The sequence below is a fragment of the Malus sylvestris genome, chromosome 9, assembly GCF_916048215.2.
Source record: "Malus sylvestris chromosome 9, drMalSylv7.2, whole genome shotgun sequence".
NCBI lineage: Eukaryota > Viridiplantae > Streptophyta > Magnoliopsida > Rosales > Rosaceae > Malus > Malus sylvestris.
The window spans coordinates 17,643,829-17,663,805 of NC_062268.1; the positions used below are offsets into that span (position 1 = coordinate 17,643,829).

At 36.7% G+C, this 19,977-nt stretch overlaps 2 protein-coding genes and 2 long non-coding RNA genes across 9 annotated transcripts; 1 reads left to right on the top strand and 3 right to left on the bottom strand.

Moving 5' to 3' along the window:
• Positions 1-147: 147 nt before the first annotated feature.
• On the bottom strand, positions 148-8,001 carry LOC126583108 (uncharacterized). 4 transcript variants are annotated; one of them, XR_007609671.1, is made up of 7 exons: positions 7,825-7,953; positions 6,461-6,506; positions 4,515-4,571; positions 2,203-2,248; positions 1,232-1,324; positions 392-598; positions 148-247 (listed from the first exon to the last, which is right to left on the bottom strand). It is a non-coding gene; the product is annotated as an uncharacterized LOC126583108 (long non-coding RNA). The 4 variants fall into 4 exon arrangements; XR_007609669.1 differs by having other exon boundaries at positions 148-598; positions 1,232-1,319; positions 7,825-8,001; XR_007609670.1 differs by having other exon boundaries at positions 148-598; positions 6,461-6,515; positions 7,825-7,999.
• A 191-nt stretch (positions 8,002-8,192) lies between these two features.
• On the bottom strand, positions 8,193-12,198 carry LOC126583110 (uncharacterized). 2 transcript variants are annotated; one of them, XR_007609672.1, is made up of 10 exons: positions 11,897-12,198; positions 11,724-11,782; positions 11,484-11,551; positions 11,190-11,234; positions 10,816-10,866; positions 10,658-10,729; positions 10,526-10,567; positions 9,436-9,482; positions 8,398-8,455; positions 8,193-8,278 (listed from the first exon to the last, which is right to left on the bottom strand). It is a non-coding gene; the product is annotated as an uncharacterized LOC126583110 (long non-coding RNA). The 2 variants fall into 2 exon arrangements; XR_007609673.1 differs by lacking the exon at positions 10,526-10,567.
• A 673-nt stretch (positions 12,199-12,871) lies between these two features.
• On the bottom strand, positions 12,872-13,395 carry LOC126633851 (cysteine proteinase 15A-like). The gene has a single exon (XM_050304396.1). It carries the CDS (start codon positions 13,349-13,351, stop codon positions 12,872-12,874), a length of 480 nt encoding a protein of 159 aa, XP_050160353.1. The 5' UTR covers positions 13,352-13,395.
• Positions 13,396-14,254: 859 nt separating this feature from the next.
• LOC126583094 (uncharacterized protein At1g51745-like) lies at positions 14,255-19,594 on the top strand. Of its 2 annotated transcripts, XM_050247392.1 has the most exons (4): positions 14,255-15,096; positions 16,750-17,047; positions 17,156-17,792; positions 18,296-19,594. In XM_050247392.1, exons 1-4 carry the CDS (start codon positions 14,906-14,908, stop codon positions 19,276-19,278), a joined length of 2,109 nt encoding a protein of 702 aa, XP_050103349.1. In that variant the 5' UTR covers positions 14,255-14,905; the 3' UTR covers positions 19,279-19,594. The 2 variants fall into 2 exon arrangements, with proteins under 2 accessions (XP_050103349.1, XP_050103348.1); XM_050247391.1 differs by having other exon boundaries at positions 16,750-17,792.
• Positions 19,595-19,977: the final 383 nt, after the last annotated feature.

The window sequence follows — 19,977 nt, forward strand, 5'->3', positions numbered from 1 at the left end:
ACGAGAACTTGAAAATTAATGTTTCGTATCATGTGATCGCAAAAGTCAGTAATGCCCTATTAATTGCTAACAACTTTAAGCTTTCACGCTCCTAATGTCATTTATCATTGTAGATTTAAATAGAATCTTATGTGCTATATTGTCAGATTATCCAAATACTCTATGATCTTGAATTCATAAAATAAAGCTTTTGCTACACGTGTTATGCTATTATTAGAAACATACTAGAAAATAAGCCCGCGCTATGCTGCGGGAAATCAGTGTACTAATCGTAATTGGATGAATAAGAAACATTTATCTAAATAAATTCAACATAATAATGAATGACAAAGGGATATATAAGGTGAGTAGAGAGTGTGCACCACCAATTTGTTTCGGTTTGGGCCCTTACCATAAACACGCAAACCGAACCTTGTTTTTTTCTATTTTCACTGATTTCTTTGTACTGGGTCCTGGGGCAGTATCGAAATATTTCACTATCGTTCCTTCATTCTTTTCATCGTTTCGAGCCTTAATCAGTTCCCTTAAATTTTTTACCAAATCGCCTTCTAGAATTTGTTGTTCGCTTAGATCAATCTCTTTCACCATTTTATTAACCCTGAATAACAAATTAAATACAACATTAATATTTATGTATTTAGAAAGAAAAATGTGTTTAGCTTGTAGATCTTAAAATAACTGTGTCCAAAAATTTTAAAACTCAAATATAGAAGTTGTGAGTTTTTTGGAAATAACTTAGGTTTGTTCGGAGAGCGTAGTTATTAACAACACTTATTAATGTACTTTGGGAGGGATGAGATGGTTGACTCTTAGGAAAACCTAACGAAAACACCAACCACACCAACCAAGCAAAGTAACTAACGTCTGAAGAATGGTTTGGAAATTGAAAACGCAACAAAGAAAGAAAGCAATTGACAAAAAAAAAAATGACTAACAACATTCGACTAAGAATTAGGAACAGCTAGTTAAAGCAAAATCATAGATGACACCAATGCACCTTTGAACAATAATAGAATGGTTGAGACCAAGTTAAAACCAACAAAAACAAAGAAACCAATGAACTTGTGAAGTATCAAAAGATTACAGAGATAACCAAGAATGAGAAACAAAGCAGGTAGCAAACGAATGACATAAGCTGATAAAACCAAACAATCGACTGAAACATGATAAATTTGCATTAACTCAAACGGAAAGCACAGGGAAACAATGTATATTAGTTTAGGTGACATACCAAAGCCTTGATTCAAATGCAATAGGTGCGGATTCCTAGATAAAGGCAGCAAGAAGAGCAGATCACAACGTTGCAATAAGACCTTGATCTAAACTACAACAAATCAATGAGATTTAGAGTTAGAATTCGAAGCGCAAACAAATGGATACAGGAATAGTAACACAATTTGCGACAGTGCAATGGACTTAATGTACGACAAATTTATATTTAACGAAAGAAAAGCTGCTAACAACGGGAATGCATCTTTTGTCACCATATTAATTTAAAGGCCTAAAGTAAGGATGAGGTATCGCAGGCGGTTCTTAATTAGTACAGGGGTTAGAGTGTGAGAACGTTGGTTTTAGAAGGAATAGGCTAAATAGAGTAAATAATGGTTTACTGTGGAGTACGTTTAGTGAAAATCAGTGAGATTGTTCATTTTTGGAAGAGGATGGTTTTGAGTTAGAATAGAACATTTGGACTGCATTTAACAACCAGCATTTATGGTTCTATGAAAATAAGTATAAACTAAGTTGGAATGACAATAGCAAACAGCAAAAAAAATGAAGGAATGTAGAACTAAGATTTGTCAAATGGCTCAACATTTAACAACCACCATTCATGGTTCTATAAAAATGGGTATATACTAAGTTGGAATCACTACAGCAAATAGCAAAAGAAAAACAGAGAATGCAGCATTTTCTCATATTTTCGAATCAATTATAAACCCTGAAATCGTTACGCCTAGTCCTTTTATTCACACCTCAGTTGTTGTTGTATCCCTACATCTATGAATCCAATTTCATTCAAGAAACAATGCAAAGGAGAAAATCGAAAAATAAGTATGTCCCCATGATTAGTTTTCTCGTCTATTCTTCACAAACTAATCACATATCTAAAATCTAAGTACAAAAGCTTTGCAAAGGTAATAAAAAAAATGGTGTATAACTAATTAGGCTTTGAACATAAAATCAGTGTGTAGAATTGTATACCTAAAGAAGGCAATGAAGCGTATTGTTCCTCCCAGAATCAAGGTTCCTGAAATTTCCAAAGAATGTAAATCCGTTAGGAAATCCGAGAAATTGGAGGACCAAATCTCATTAAATTTGAGTTAAATGAGTTAACGTACACGAATTAAATGAGAGAGTAAACAGATTTCAAATCTATGAAATGTAATGGTTGAAATCCAACCAAACCTAATCCTTCAACCTAATGCTTTTAATCCCAAATCTAATGGTTGAAATCCAACCAAACCTAATCCTTAAACCTATTTTCTCGGATACCCCATACTAAAGAGAATGCATGTGAAGTTTAGTTTATAAAATTGCATGCTGTTTTCTCTCTTTGTACCGTTTAACAATTCACCAGTAAGATCATGTAAAAAATACTTATATTAGGAAATCTAATGGCGAACAATGTGAAACCGAAGATGGTTACATCCTTGGTCTTCCCAAATTTTCTTTAGAACTATAATGTTGTTTCAAGTTTTAAAAATTGATCACTGCAAGCAACAGAGCAGATAGTATTAAGATCGAAAATGCATTCCGGAAACTGTAAAAGTAAAAAAAACTGTGATGGTGGAACGGATTAAATTTGCAAAAGTGCAACAAACAAAGGGTAAATCTCATAAGGGTTTAACCGACGACCAGTCATTTATACTTGATAATGTTCTGAATTATCAGCCGGATAAAGCTGTTAAAATGTGTTTTGGAATCAGTTGTCTAACATCATGTTTATCCACGCTGTTGGGATCAAAATATTGGATGTTGGGGTCAAAATTGTGTCCGCCTAAGGATATTTGAGGCTAAAAACTTAACTCTACTCAGTTTAGCTTCTAAGTTATTTTATTTTTCAGTCTTCAGATTTCAACTAAATATTTAACATTCCATAGTGTAGCTTCAACTTAAACTTTACCGTGAGAGCTTGTATACTGGATTTACTTCTTTAGCCCTTTGTATGCAATTTAAATTACATGACTCAAATTACAACCCAAATAGAACACAAATGGCCCATAGAAAAAAATGCGAAATATTTGCCAATCACTATTCACAGTTTCTTCTGTCACACACTTTAGTTCAATCATACGTACCAGACCCCACCAAACCACATGCTAATTAAACTAATTAACAAAGTAAAACCATCTTTCGTCTTTAATATCCAAAGCCCGAAAAATGTTGCCCTCCCTTTGCAAACCAAATACAGAGAGAATATAACACATTTTCTATCAAAATATTATACAAATATGTACTGACTAAACCAAATTTCGAGAGGATTTAGCCGACGCTAGCCAAATGAATACCTTAGAACCATAATGTTGTTTGAAATTTAAAAAAGGAAAACTAATGAAAAGTCCAAAAAAACTTCTCTTTTAATGAAAAGTCATTTTTAAAGGTATAGTGAATAGTGTCAGCAAAAGGTAAAAAAGTGGTTTTTCGTTAAAAATGAACAGTGCCGGGAGTGTTTTGTTAAAACTCCCGTTTTAAAAACTGTTAACTGATTGAAAAACCACACCATTTAAAGAACCAGTGGAGATCAGAATAAGTATGAAATACTACAGAGGTAAATGAACAGCCATTAATATAATTTTTTTTCTCAGCATGGCAACAACAATCATAAAAAGAAAAGGAGAAATTCTATGGGATAAATTTAAAGTCTATTTGAAATATTCAATATATATTTGTTTGTCAAACTCTGATAAAACTTCACACTCATGCTTTCCAAAAAGAAAAGAAAACAAAAAACTTAAATCATTGACAATTGCAAGCAATATAGCAGCTATTATTAAGATCCAAAACGAATTGTGGAAAGTATGGGGACCAAACACTATTAGAAGTTGGAAAGATATGCCGATGCAGCAGTTTGAGAACACAGTTTGGGAAACTTTGGGTAGGAAATATGCTCACAAGGAAAACCGACGATGGGAGTATGACTCTCAAAGATGGTTTATGTTTACTTTACTAAATTACCATAATCGTTGTTGGTTCGTTTTCACTTATGGTCTACTTTGTATTCAAGTTTTTGTAAAGAAAATTGGTCTTTAACATGCTCTTTTCTAAATTTTAAAAAGGATCGTAATTTTGTAAATAAATTCAATTCCCAAATTGAAATTGCAAAGAAAGTAGATCCGTTGGATGCTCATGTCTTTCTTGGTACAGATACTCATATTGTGCTTAATTAGCATCACACATCATGATATTAAAGTTCTAATCATGTTAGACCTATGCCATGTAGCATATGCATTCAACTAAATACCCTAACATTACAGCCAAAATTAATTGATATAATCAAGAAGTTGAGACTTTACCAAAGCAGCAAAGTAGCGGTTGCAAAATTCAGTCAAAAGCTTTCACTTTGTTTTGATCTGCAAAATACCAAAAAGACATTTACGATCGAGGAAAGAAAACACATTTGATTAAAGAATGCACTTCAGCCATTATCAAATTGTCAACCGAGCGAAATGTATAAAACTACACACATTTACACAGCCAAACTCTATACTTTTTATCAGCGAAAAAAAAAACAGCAATTTACCTAACAATTAACATAAAATTACCTACTCAAATTGATTCGACAGTTTTTAAAGATTCAAAAAATGAACAGACATTTTTTCGAATATCTAACTCATTGTGTCATCTAAATTCACTTGTATACATAAGCTACAAACGCAATCACTCTGCTACCACATGTGGTAAGCTATTAATAGCAGAGGAAAAAAAAATTACAGAATAAACCCGCAACCAAAATGAGTTAAGATCTGAAATAAGGGCATAACGATCAAACTATCCGATAAGAAACGATGAATCAAAGCGATTTTCTATCAAACAACTAAAGACCTAAATTGTAACGGCTATAGGGTAACCTACACTTAAAAGAATAAACCATGCCAAAAGCACGGTATAAATGAACTAAATTACGAACTCGACAAATAAAAAGCATAAACGTTAAACAATTTAAAAGAAAAGAAAACAGCCCTTACTTCGGCTCTTGTTTCCTTCCCTTTTTGTTTTCCCAGATACTTCCTAGTGGGAAATATAAACCTTTAATTACGTGAAATGTCAGCCAAAAATTTGACAAGATTAGAGCAAAATAAAGCAACTAAAAAGTCTAACTTATGTGGTTGAGCACTATGGGTTAACAAATACCCATCTAACCACAAACCTTTTTCCCCCATCCAAATTTTAATGTTAACCAAGAGATATAAGACAAAATCGCAATAGAGAAAATAGGTGAATTAGATCATCAAACAATGTATCAATAACTGAGATTGAATAGAATGGGGTGTCATTGTTGTGCTCAACTTGGACATCGGTATATACATGCTTTGACAGTTGGTACGTACATATTTCCAAAGATATAAGCAAGTTTATTGGAATACACATACACATACGCATACGCACACACATACGTATACATATACATATACATACATATATATATATATATATATATATATACACGATGGTTACTAAATAAGAAAACAATTCCATCGGTTTCAGATCTTATATGTATATATAAGCATTCGTTAAACTTCAGACATATGCAGAAGTTTTGATAATGTTAAACCAATGAGACCTTAAATAGATATTCCATAGATTGAACAATTACCATATCTGCTTACAACATTAATGTCCATAAGCCAAATTATTCATATGTGAACATTTTTTTTTTTTTGAAAAGAATTCATATGTGAACAAAGGCATCTGTAAAGTTTGAAAAACATTGGCTTGTTCATGACTTACAATCAAATACTGCACGAAAGTAATAAGAAATGTTAATCTACACTAACAACATGCCTGAGTCCTCTTCTACACGAACCTCAATTAAATGACAGAAGTAATATTTAGCAAATAGTAATTGTACAGCTTCAGTCTTATGACAATGCAATCATGATGATCTCTAATTGAAGGTCTAATAGCCATGCATCTTTGCAAATATACAATTATAAACCATCAGAAAAGAACATGAAAGGTTGTTCAAACTTGAAACAGCAAAAAAAAATCAAGGAATGCAGAACTAAGGATTGTCAAATGGCTCAACATTTAACAACCACCATTCATGGTTCTATAAAAATGGGTATATACTAATTTGGAATCACTACAGCAAACAGCAAAAAAGAACAGAGAATGCAGCATTTTCTCGTATTTTCGAATCAATTCTAAACCCTGAAATCGTTACGCCTAGACCTTTTATTCACACCTCAGTCATTGCTGTATCCCTACATCCATGTAATCAGTGTGCATGATTGTATACCTAAAGATGGCAATGAAGCGTATTCTTCCTCCCATAATCAGGGTTCCTGAAATTTCTAAAGAAAGTAAATCCGTTAGGAAATCAGACAAATTGGAGGACCAAATCTCATTAAATTTGAGTTAAATGAGCTAACGTACACCAATTAATGAGATAGTAAACAGATTTCAAATGTATGAAATGTAATGGTTGAAACAGAGCCACAGTGAAAAGGGGAGCAACCAAAATTGTTTAACCATCTTTCTAATAAAACAAACTCCAATTGTTTAACAATCTTCAATGAAAGGCCAACTTTAATTTTTCATTCCCCCAATTAAACCGATAAACTCACAGAACCTGGGTTTTAAACCAACCTAAGCACATATTGAAACCATTATGCAAAAACAGCATGCAATGCAAACCATTAAGCGTATATGCAATACCTACTTGCACATTATTATGAATGTCCATTGCGTGGTTTAGTTCAAATCCTCTAGCCTCATACACAACCCATAAGAGGCATTCGGAAACCAAACCCCCCCCCCCCCCCCATTTTGAAATTTAGCTCACTAACCCAATTGAATCAAAACAAATTCAATCAGGAAACAGAAAGTTAAGAACAGCCTTAACTCACTAACCCATTGAATCAAAACAAATTAAGTTAGAGAAAAACTACAGTCCAAAATCATATATATACATATATATATTATCTAAATGTAAACCACTACTTAGCTAATTAATTGAGTATACCAAAGAATCAAATTAAACACAAATTCTTAAAGTTTGGCATCCCAATAATCAAATAAGGAAAAACAACAATGTGTGTACTGTGTGTGTGAGTGCTTGTGCTGCATAAGTGTGTGAGTGTATATTGTATTGCTGAGGAAAAACAGCAAAATCTTCCAAGTGATAAAAAAAGGCATAAGCGTGTGAGTATATATTGTATGTGTTGTGTGTGTATAAGTACATGACAGTGTTTGTGTGACATTGCATGTGCGTGTACCGTGTATGCATATAAAATGTGTGTGTACTCTGTGTGGATAAGTGTGTGATGTGTGTGAGTGTATATTGTATGCGTATGCAGTCTGTGTGTGCATATAAAAAAAGGTAAGTGTATTCAGCGTGTATAAAAAGTTACAGTAGGGCTGCATATACCAAAATCCAAACATCATCCTCTCTCTCTCAAACAGTTCCACTCAGTTTCCAACTCACTGAAATGCAAAGGAAAACTGAATCTACATGCAGTAGCTAAAGGTTCATCCATATTCATTTTTTACACCTTAATTCACACAACCTGAGTTTCAAACCAACCTAAGCACAGATTCAAACCATTATGCAACAACAGCAACCAATGCAAACCATTAAGCACATTTCCATGATTTCCTTACAATAGGTTTTCCAGTCACTACTGCAGGTGAATAGCCATGAAACTTTGAGTATTCGTCTAGTATCCATGCCATGGTCTGTTTAAACATAAAAAAAACCGAAAATATCGAGAGAGAAAACTGTTAAAATACAGTTCAAAGTTTTTCGGACATTCAAGCTGATCTACTTGATAACCAAATTCTGTTGTAATCAAATCTCTTGAACAAAATTAATGGAAAATGTGGCATGCTCAACCTGTGGACCTATCCCCATATCTGGTGCTGGAACATCGGTGTGGATTCCGATAAGATCGTGCATCTTTTGTGTGAAAACTCTGGTGAGTTGCTCTAGTTTGGAAAGACTCAACTCCCCTGGATTACATCCTATACCCCTTTTGGCACCCCTGTATGGGATGTTGGCTACCGCCGTCCTCCATGTCATCAGCTGCGCCAAAGCATTCACCTCATCTGGATCAACCTACATTTTCCATAAAAGGATCGATAACAATTAAAGACAATTTCACGGCAGCGAGTCTTGATATATGACAACCATTCACATTTGTCATAGAAGTGGAACTTAACAAAGTATGCATATACCCCTGGGTGATATCTGATTCCTCCCTTCATGGGGCCTCTAGCATTGTCATGTTGAACCCTGAAACACCATATTACCCTTTCCTCCATATGGTTGACTCATGAAACACCATATATTCATGTTTAAGGTTTTAGAAAATCCAAACTATACTACCCATTCCTCCAGTGTGTTCCAAATTATGCATGCACACAGACACATCGAGTCTCCCTCCATCAATAATTTGGAAAAAGAGATGGAAGTCAAAATGTATAACCGAATATTAATATTTGAAAAATAATCCAAATTATGAGACCATAATATGCACTGAAACATCTAGAAAAGAGTTAACTTCAAATCATTTGATTCCATTCATTTTAGGCCAGGCCATTAAAACAACATGATTTCTTTCAATCAATTCCAACTATCTCTGAATCACACACATCACAGAGCACACCACTTCATTCCAACTAAAATATTGAGCATTCAAGGAATCTGAACTCATAAATGATTACTAATTTTTTTTCCACTCAGTCAAATATGTGGTAAGCCGCTTAAAAAAAAAAAATCCAAAACATAAAAGCTGTATTGAAAAGCTGAAACATGCAAGGAGGGCTTTTGAGATTAGATGAAGAGAAGTTAAGGAAGGCTTTTGAGACCGAAGATGAAGACAACCCAGTAGGATAAAAAAAAGGTATCATGCACATTCAATGTTGATCATCTCATGCTTCTGAAAGTTAACATGCCAACTAAACCTTTCATATTACATCTTGCAATTAATTTTCAGCATAAATTGTAAAGGAAAGGATATTGATGGAATGAAGACTCTTCTAATTAACTTCTAACCAAAACAGTGGGAGTGTAATTAAGCTGTTGGATGAGGTAGAAAACATCAGAATAAATGTTCTGATAACTATAACTATTTGCATGTATAACATAGGAGGCCATTCATAAAATGCAAACACATTCCGAAAGTGTCGAAAGTGCCAATGCTAATTAAGGTTAGGGGAATTTTTGGAAATAATTGCCAACATGACCTCTACAGCAAGAACGGACTTTCCCACCTTTTCTTTTCTTCGATCACCGACGAATAGGTCTGCAACCAATGAGTCTGTAAAACCATAAAAAAAATAAAACATGAATTGTATGTGTTTTAATAACTTGAATCGCATTTATAAAAATTGAAAGAGCCCGAAAAAAAGAAAACATGACGACACAGTAAGTTGTAGGATAAAAAAGAGGGGGAGGACTGAGGTGCCAACTGCAACATGCAGTATTGGTACCAAAACACAAAACAACTTGAAAGTCAAAATATAAAGTCTCCATAACAATATTTACTTTATCACACATAAAGTCTACATAGTGACTATTTCATTTTAATGGTACAGAGAGTTTATACATTTGAAGTAAATCAGTTAAGTTATTTTCATGTTTCCTGCAAAAGATTGTAAGCACCTAACCAACTGCAGCTGTATAATACCATGACTTCAATAATAAGGAAACATATAACATTGAGAAGGTAATTTTAGACACAAATTCCCCCCATCTGTTCGGAATGCAACCATCTTTTTGTTCATCACCTTTTGTCTAGTATGATAAGGAAGAAAGGCATACCAACTAACGCAAAAAATTCACAGAAATGTGAAGGTCAAGTCAATCTATCCAAAAACTTAAAAAGTAAACTGTGAAAGGAAAACATGCAGTTATTCCAATTTTATTTCAAGATGATTAAATTAAAAGAAAGATCAACCCAAAAAAAAAAAACACAAACCAATGTAATTAGACAGATCCTTTAGCAAAAATCAAATCTTGGTAACATCGAAAGGTTCAAAAAACAATTAATCAAATTTGCAGCAATGAGAATGTTCATGAATAAAACCTATTACCAGAAAAAAGCCAGTAAATGAAAAATCTAATTTGCGGATATTAATTCATTTCTGATGCAATCAGAAGATTTGAAACACTGCAGAAAGCAAATAAAATTCAGAAAAAAATTTACAGATACATTTTTAAATTAAAAAGTACCAGAGAGAGGTGGAAAGGAAGTGGAAGAACAGAGATGGAGATTGATATTGGTGGGTGGAGATATAAGGTTCAATGTTTACCCCCAAATCATTTATAAAAAATTAAGAAAAAAGAAAAAGAAATACATACTGCTCGTGCTCCTCCTTTTTAAACTCTTTGAGAGTTAGCTTGCTGAAGTTTTCAATCAAGATCAACAATCAATCAAGGTTTTCTTCAAGCGATTATCTCACAAAATTTTCAACTTTGAAAGTGTAGCATTACCGAGAGAAATAGGTTTTAGTGTAAAAGAAATCTCTATTAGGTAGGCCCTCTCTAAATCCAGTTCCTTATAGCCTGCAAATGAGTTGTGGAGCTAATTTTAGTGATAATTGGAAAGATTATGTAGTATGCTCGGCAGAGAAGGAAGGAAGAGGACTTACTTTTCCATCATATCGTCACCTCCATCTTTGTTCCACACAACGTCCCAGTACCTGTATTATAGGTTTGACATATAACAAAGTTCAAACCAACCACATATTATGCATGTATTTAGTTCACAAAAGAAATCAGTGCTGATATTGTATACCGAAGATATAAAACTGTGTACTTGCTCTCTATCAGATAAAGGCACTCAAAATCAAAAGATGATGGTGAATTGGTGAAGCAGATGCTAAGATTAGCAATTGGATTAGCTTTTGTTCTACAATTGGTGATGCAGATGCTAAGATGGCTTTGGAAAACAAAGTGATTGGAGTCATACCCTTCCAAATCAAGAGAAGCAAGTTGGCAAAATTATCATACATTAGAGGCATACCTTTCTGAAGTGTGGAATCAGAGTCGGCATTAAACTGGTAGTACCCTGAAATTAATAATAAAAAAATATATATCAAAACAGAGTCGGCATTAAACAGAGATGCAGGATAAAAAAAAAATATCATGTACAAAGAGGACATATTCGTTCATCTCTAAATACTGGTGGTATGCAGTTGGGTAGTGTTGAACCTCCCACCAAAAACTTGAAATCCCTCGAGAACTTGAACAAACCCCCCAAAAACCAAGGAAAATACAAAAAATCTAAGACAGTATCACATAAAAAGAAAATGCTTACCAGATTGTCTTTGATTGAGTGCGTGTTTTGCCTCAGTGCAATCTTTGAGAGAGCAAGAGTGATGGAAGCTACTAAGGACACAGAAGGAAATATAGAAAAAAAAAAGTGTGAAGATGATGGGACCAAATAAAAAAACTAAAAAAACTGCATTTGGAAAAAATCTTGAATCAAAAGTTGAAATCGAAAGCTAAATGGTAAGGAAAGTTGGGGTTAGGGATTTGCACAAAATGGAAAACTTACTTAAATATGGCGATCGGAAGAGAGAAGGGAAGATGAGCAACAGCCAGGAGATTGGGCTCCTGAAAGTGAAAAAATTTGGGATCGAAACACAACAATATCGTAGAAAAACAAACAATTCGAGAAAAACAGTGAGAATAAGGCACGAATCAGAGAAAGAACTGAGATTTAATTACCTCTTGAAGGCTAGAGAAATTGGGTGCAGGATGAGGGGGCGAGAAGATACGTGAAGCAGAGATCGAAAAGATGAGGAAGCAGGGATCGAAGGGATCACGAAGCAGAGATGGAAGAGATCGATGCGGACTGTAGGGCGCATGATCGAAGTCGCCAACCCGTTGCAGAGCAGCTGAGAACGTTTTAGGTTTCTAGCGTTTTCGGAAGACCCAAAGAATACACACACCCATGCTTTCCGCTCTGTATCTCTCCCTGTCCATCTCTCTCTCTAAAATGGGAGAAAATGGCAATCTTGTAAATAAACTGAAATCAGGTACAATGAACAGTAAAAAACAGTGCCAATTGCAATGCTTTCTTTAGACTAAAGTAATACAGTCTAGCAATTTTGTTGGCAAAATATCAACTTCCAGGATTAATGATTCAAATTAACAACCTGAAAAGGTAGCTTGCGGGATTTTATAAGATAAATTTATATTTCTATATTGAAACAAAAACAATGAAGGTAAACTAGGGGTGGGTTCAAATAACCGAAAACCGAAAAAAACCGAAAACCAAACCGAACCGAGGCCGAAAAAAACCGAACCGAAAAAAAACCGAACCGAAACTGCCAAACCGAACCGAACCGAATCTGGCTGGTTCGGTTTCGGTTTTTAAGGTTCGGAAACCGAACCAAACCGAACCAAACCGAAAAGATATATATATTTAATTTTGTTTCAATATTATAAATAATTTAGTAATACAATCATAACAAGACATAACCAGTTACCAAGTTGGTTTGCTTGAAACTCTTCAAGCCCCTGCGCATGGGTTCGAATCCTCATGCCTCCAGGGTTTCAGAAAAGTTTTTTAGTTTTTTTGAGCTATACAAACCTTTTAAGTTTTAACCTAGCCGCACCTTTTATTTTTTTCATTCCTCTCTTCTCTCTCTCATTCCCTGCCTCATCTCTCTCACTCTCTCTGTCTCTCTGTGAAGAGCTTCATCGAAGCCGAACGCGAGGCTCGCGAGAAGGACGAGAAGGACGAGCAAGTTTGTCGCGCCAATCAAAGTCGGCGGGAAGATCACCAGTGGGAAGTATCGGGGCCTTGTTAGCGTCGGCCGGAAGCCAGAGGCGACGTTTGAGTCCGAGAAAGTTCCGGCGAAACTCCTTGGGAGTGAGATCGGAGAACTTGGTGACGCCGTGGACCGCGGTAGGGTCGAGCGCCTGGTGCCGCTTGGCGCGACAGAGGTTGGCCTTGAAGACGCCGAATCTGTAGTCGTGCTCCTCCTGAGTCGCGTAGGTCTTTCCGAAGGTGGCTTTGAAGCTGGAGAAATGGCGCTCGGCGTGGAGGAGCTGATCGTCGTCGGATTCCAAAACGACTTGTTGGATGATAGGGTCGACGTCGTTGGGAACTGCGACGGAGGCGAGTGCGGAGGATAGGAGAAAGAGAAGGATGAGGAGGGAGGCGAGATGATCCATTGTTCGTGGTGAGTTTGAGGAAGTGAATGGAAGGGAATTTAACTGGAGTGGGAGATAAGCAGATCTTTCTGGTTTGGTTGGGGTTTTGCTTGGGTGGGCTTCCGAGAAGATGGTGAATTTGGGCTGAAAAAAACCGAAAAAAAAACCGAAACCGAACCGAAAAAAAAACCGAACCGAAAAAAAAACCGAAAAAATTGGGGCCGAACCGAACCGAACCAAAATTTCGGTTTGGTTTCGGTTTTGGCAAAAAACCGAACCGATAAGAACCGAACCCAGCCCTAAGGTAAACTGTCAGATATCCAATCCAAATAAGCTCATGTTATCAAACATATTATGATGTCAGACTTGACCATATATCATACGAATTCTCTTTTTTAAATGCACAATCCAAATCACATTATAATTAGTTGATAGTAAGTATATTTGAGCTCAAATTTAAAAAATCCAAATGATATTTGATGACTTATGTGGTAATTTGACATTTGTATAATTTTTTGGTCCACCCGATACATTAAAATAATAATGTCATTCTATATTTTTTTTAATCTCTTTGAAGGGTCCAATTATTGAAACAATTAATCAAATACTTGAAACACAGAACAACATTTATTATACATTGCATAACATCTGTTAAAAAATTATTTAGTCAAATCTAACAGCAGAAGGCTTTGGTTTCAATTGAATCAGTGCCACGTAAGAAAATAAAAAATCCGGTGGAGAGAATTTCCTACTGTTTACGGTTGTATGTTTATGGGACAATTTTTCAAGAAAATACGAATAAATTAACATTACCCTGCACCTCTATCTGGTGTAGGTGTTATATTGAAACCCTATACGGGAAACCGTATATAACCCAATACACCCCCTTCCTTTTTTTTTTATTTTTTTTATATATTTTCTCTCTCTGTATTTCCTTCTACCTCACTCGCACTCTCTCTCTCTCTCTCTCTCTCTCTCCTCTTTCTCTCTCTGTATCTGAAATCCTCTCTATCTGTTGGGAAAGGAGATACAAAAAGGTACGGTTTTGATCCAAGCACAAAGCTTTTTTGGTATTTCTCTATCTCCTCCCTCCCCCACCCTCCTCTGGGCCTCCGTACACTGTGAGCCGCACACGAGCGAGCTCGAACAAAAGATTTCAGAGCTAAATCCAGTAGTGGAAGATCAGAAAATCAAAACCCAGAAAACATATAAAATTATGAAAATAAATTTGTAATATTTAAAAAAAAAAAAAAGGAGCCATTTTTCAGATCCTTCTGTATGTTCTTCTCCCCATAAACCCTTCAAATCTGGTCCTTCTCTACCTCCTCCTCTTTATCTCTTGGCTTTTAATTAGCATTTTTTCTCTTCTGGGTTTTGTTGTTTTTAGTGATTTGGGTTGAAGAGTTTGTGCATTCTCCGGGAAACTGAGCCTCTGGGCGATTTCCGAAAGCTCGAATTTGGTTGAGAATGGAGGGCTGAGATTGAAATCTTTATTTTTTGAGATTAGAGATTTATTGGGTTTTAATTGTTTTTTGTTCTCTCTCTCTACCGCTCTCTGGGGGGGGTTTGGTTGAGATGGGGAGTTCTGGTGAGATCAGTGAGAAGAGCATTGATGCGTCGGTGGGTACTTTGGTATGGGTCCGCCGCAGAAACGGGTCCTGGTGGCCGGGTCGGATAATGGGTCTGGACGAGTTGCCGGACAGTTGTGTAGTTTCGCCAAAATCGGGCACTCCGGTGAAGCTTCTCGGCCGTGATGATGCAAGCGTGTGAGTTCTTTTCTTTCCCCCTTTTAAGCTTATCATAATTTCTGTGTAATTGATGTAGCTTGGATGAACATTTTGGCTTACTGATTTGCAATTGTCTTAACAATCCGTGTTTTTCAGCTTCTAGGTTATCTACATTTACCTTTGAGTAGAATCGGAATTAGAATACGCATTTGGCTTGAGATTTTCATAGGTGATTTTGGGTAAAATTTTGGCCTTGTGGGTTGGTGGATTTAGTGTTGCTTTCTTATTACCTTGTTTCACTTTATCTTGATCGGTTTTTTATCATTTGGTTGATTGATCGTTGTTTACTTTGGTGTTTCCGGGGCCTTTGAGCTCAACTGGATCATCACTTCCCTTAATCATGTTTTTTCTTGTTCTATAGCTTGAAAGTATTATCTCAATGATATTGATTAGCTTACACTTAATGAACTTGTTACTTGAGACAATAGTTTTCTCTGCCACCTCCTATGTGGCTCTCGTGTATTATAACACTACGCAGTGATTGGAGATGCATTCTCTAAAAAAGAAATTCTTAGATGGTACGTTGCTTTATAAAAACGAAAGGATGGTAAGCTTGAAGCTTGAGAATACATTCATGTATAAAAATTTCTGATGAATGAATAATTACTGCTTGTGTTATATGGAAGGAAGAAGAAAATGCTCATACTTGAGGGACAGTTCTTTTTGGTCAATATAATTAAGGAATAGTTGGTGTGCAGTCCTAATGCATAGAAGATACATATTAAGTAGGTGCCTAGTGGTTTGTGGCAACAGACAAAGGTCGTACCCAGTGCACAAGGCTCCCGCTTTACGCAGGGTCTGGGAGAGGTGAGTGTCGGCTAGCCTTACCCCTATTTATGGAGAGGTTGCTCCCAAGTCTTGAACCCGAGACCTACCGCTTATGGGCGAAGGCACTTGCCATCGCACCAAGTGCGACGGATACATCATAAAAATGTCTTATGGTTTTCTTCAGGCATTTTTGAACATCTTTATTTTTTATTCGATTGGACCCTCGCTTTAAGGGCCTGAGTGGAGCATGAGAGTTAGTCTGTGGTCTAATTCTCAAATCTGATTATACTCATGTAAATGACGAAATTTAGGTTGAAGTTAATTGCCACCCTGTTTAAAAATTCAAATCTTTTAACGGCATTATATGTGAGGTAGCCTTACATGAATCCTTTATTACGTTGGGGAATTCAAACAGTGAGAACTGTGTCACTGGATGAGTATTTTCTTTATGTGGCACGGCAGCGATGTATAGAGATTGGCCTTGAAGAGTAGAGCATTAGATTTTGAGGTATTCGTGAAGCACATTGCTTAAGCTGGATGCTTTTTAAACGGGTTAGATGGGTGCAACATTAGAGACCTAGGAAAGAACCCTTGTTATCTCTGGAGTATTTTACATGAAAAATAGTACCTTCCTGTCTGTGTTAGTCATTGGTCCAGGGTTTACTTTACCATTAATTTTCAGGGCCCATCATACACTGTCTGAGAATATTTTTTCGTTTTTATTTTCAGCATATTTCGTCATTGTGGTTCAGGATTATGGCATTTTCTTTAAGATTCTTTTTAGTACAGATTAAAAACTCCGTATAGGTGTTTAGCTTTCTATTGATATATGAACACTGTCTGATCTTGATCCTATTGATTTAGGGACTGGTATAACCTTGAAAGATCCAAGAGGGTGAAAGCTTTTCGTTGTGGGGAGTATGATGAATGTATTGAAAAAGCAAAGGCCCATGCAGCCAGCGGGAATAAGAAAAAAGTTAAATATGCACGGAGGGAAGATGCTATTATCCATGCTCTTGAGATTGAGAATGCTCACCTAGGCAAGGATGATTTGAACTTCAGTGCCCGAATGAGTAATTCAGGTGGTGACCATGGTTGCTCAGCCAGAGAATCACCTGCCATGTCTCTTTGCAGCGCGGAGAATGAAGATATGGCTGACGATGTGAGTGATTCTGAAGACAATTCACACTCAGGGCCAGAATTATCTCAATCTGGTATATCTTTTGAAGAGCCAAATCATATCAGTTCTTCTAAGTTGCAATCTCTGCAGGGAAGGAGAAGAAAAACGCCAAATGATTCAGAGGATGATGGAACAGAAGGAGTGAAGCGCATGAGAGGACTTGAAGACCTGGGAATGGGTGTATTGTCAAAAAGGTCAGGCCACATTGGAGGGCTCCTTGAACAAGTTCAACAGGATGGTGCTTCACTCTTAGATTCAAACAATCGGAATGGAATGCCTAATGGAAGTCCTGCAAATGGAAGCAAAGGTACTTCGTCGCTGAAAAGAAAGAGATCTCAAGTGGCAAATGTTAATGAACTCTTGAAAAGAAAGAACCGCAGTCGACCATTGACCAAGGTGCTGGAGAGTACTGCAATGGTGTCTATTCCAGCTATGCCTGACCAATTGCCAAATTCATGTGGTTCACCTCTTCAAGGGTTATCTAATGGCAGGGTTTCTGGATTAGAATCCAATGAATCAAAAGGGAGTTTATCTGCAGACCACACTGGAATTTCGTGTGAGAATGGAACCTCTATAAATGTTCCTGAACTGGCTTCTGGGGCTTCCTGTATTAATGACAAATTGAAAGAGCATGAGATTCCCAGCATATCTGGCTTAGCGGAATATGATTCTTCTGATGATAGGCTATTTGATGTGCCATTTGTTGGAGAGGAAAAAGACCCTTCAGGTAATGGTCATTCAAACATTTTAAAGTTATAGTGTTTTGGGGCTGTATCTTTGTGTTCCTGTAGTTATTAACTTATCGAGTATAGTCCTATGGGGTATCTCTGCACCATTTGTTTCTTCTGTCATTTAATTATGTGCTTTATTTACATTGAGGTTCCCCTGTGACTCTGTCACTGTCCGTTCTGTTTAGCCTTTTTCATGTTTTTAGTTATGTCTTTTATCACTTGATTATGCCTGCATTGTTTGCATTTAGATACCCTGTAACTCTGTCACTCTCACCATTGTCTTTAGCTCTTTCTCGATCTTAATTATTTCTTGTATTACTCAAATATTCGTGCATTATTTACATTTGGGCATTCCTGCAACTGTCTATTATGGATCCCCCTGGGATCTATAAGCCTTTTGGATCTTATTAACGTTCTCTCCTTTCTCTTTATTTTATTGCAGAAAATAAATTAGCTTAGTCTTTCTTTACTGCTGATTTTGTCATCATTTTTCTACCAGGTTCATCTCCTATACGTGCAGCTTGTTCATCTGGTAAACCTCAGATTGGTGCGTTGGGAAGGCAATCTAGTCAAAGTCGTCAACCTGAAGCTGTATCTTTGAAAAACGAGAGAATTAATGAATCTGGTTGTACGAGTTCAGCAGCCTTGCATGATATCGGCATAAGCATAGAGAAAGGTAGTTCAAAGTGGCAGTTAAAAGGAAAGAGGAATTCTAGACAAACAAGTAAAGATAGAAAACATGACTCCAGAAGATTTATGGACATGGATGATGAATACAATGGTTATTCGACAGGCATCGAGCATTCCAATGGATTGTCTCAAGGTTCTTATCAGAAAGTAAATTGCAATGGCATTAGTGGTTCCCGTGCATATAATGGCACCTTACGATCAAAGTCCAAACAGGTTACTGAATTGCCTGATGGTCCAACTCAGAGATCACTTCCCTATCGGCAGTCCCGCTTCACAGTGCCTGCAAGATATCAGACGGCAGATTCTACTGCCCGCAATTCATGCTCCGATGGTTCGTTGTATGATGTCAAGCTTGAGGTGAAATCCAATTACCGGCCACAACATGTTCCCCTGGTTTCCCTTATGAGTAAATTGAACGGCAAAGCCATTGTTGGTCACCCACTAACAGTTGAGGTCTTGGGTGATGGCTGTTCTGATTGGGAAGTTGATAAAACAGGCTATGCAGTAAAGCCAGAAAAAGAAATTGGAAGAATCCCAGCCAAGGGATTGGCAGTGCAACCACGAAATTCACCAAGTAGATCTCCCAAAACAAAGAAATCTGGGCTACAGCCAAAAAAGATCAGGAAACTATCTTCACTGACCGGTCATAAGCAATCTGAAGAGAGAAAACCACTGGTTCCGAAGCAGAAGGGTCCTGTAATAGCCTGTATCCCCCTTAAAGTAGTGTTTAGTAGGATAAATGAAGCAGTGGCGCGACCATCGCATCGTGTTCTAAGATCAAGCAACGCTTGAATATGGCTTCTTGGGGGGAGAAAAAGATGTTGCAGTGGATGGATTCTTCCGGGGGTATGCTTCCCTTTTGCATCCTAGTTGCTGCTTCTCATTTATTTGGCCATGTTAAGTTAGCAGCAGCGTTATATCTGCTGCCGTTTTTAAGGCTGAATCCGTCTGTACAATTCGAGAAACTGTGTTGTTGTAGAAGGAGCGTTTAGTCTGTGAATGTAGGCTGCTTTGTGCTCTGTATATAAATGTGTCATTAACTTTAACATTTGGTAACCTGATATTTTGTTATTTTATTTTATGAATTCAGGTTCTTTTAGAGGCTTAACTTTTGAGTCAGAGACCTTTTCTTGGTGCTGAAAATCGATGCATTGAACTTTCTTGTGCTATTAAATCTTCTTTTGTTTCTGTTGCTTTGAATCATGATGCATTCAGCTTCTTCTGCTATTCAATCTTCGGAACTGAAACCGTAACGTTGCAGTTCTTGTGTGTGCCTTCATGAATCATTTTAGGCTGCTCTTTGTTGCGTTTCTGTTTGCTGTAGCTTTGAAGGTCAGAGGGCCATGGTTGCCGTGCCAAGGTATTTCTCCACCAATTCTCTAAATGGATGCATTTGAAGTTTGAACCATTTTTTGAGGTCGAGGGTGATTATGTCATTTAATTCCATCAGATTCCTTCCTCCCTTCACTTCTCCCTCAATCCCTTTTGAAA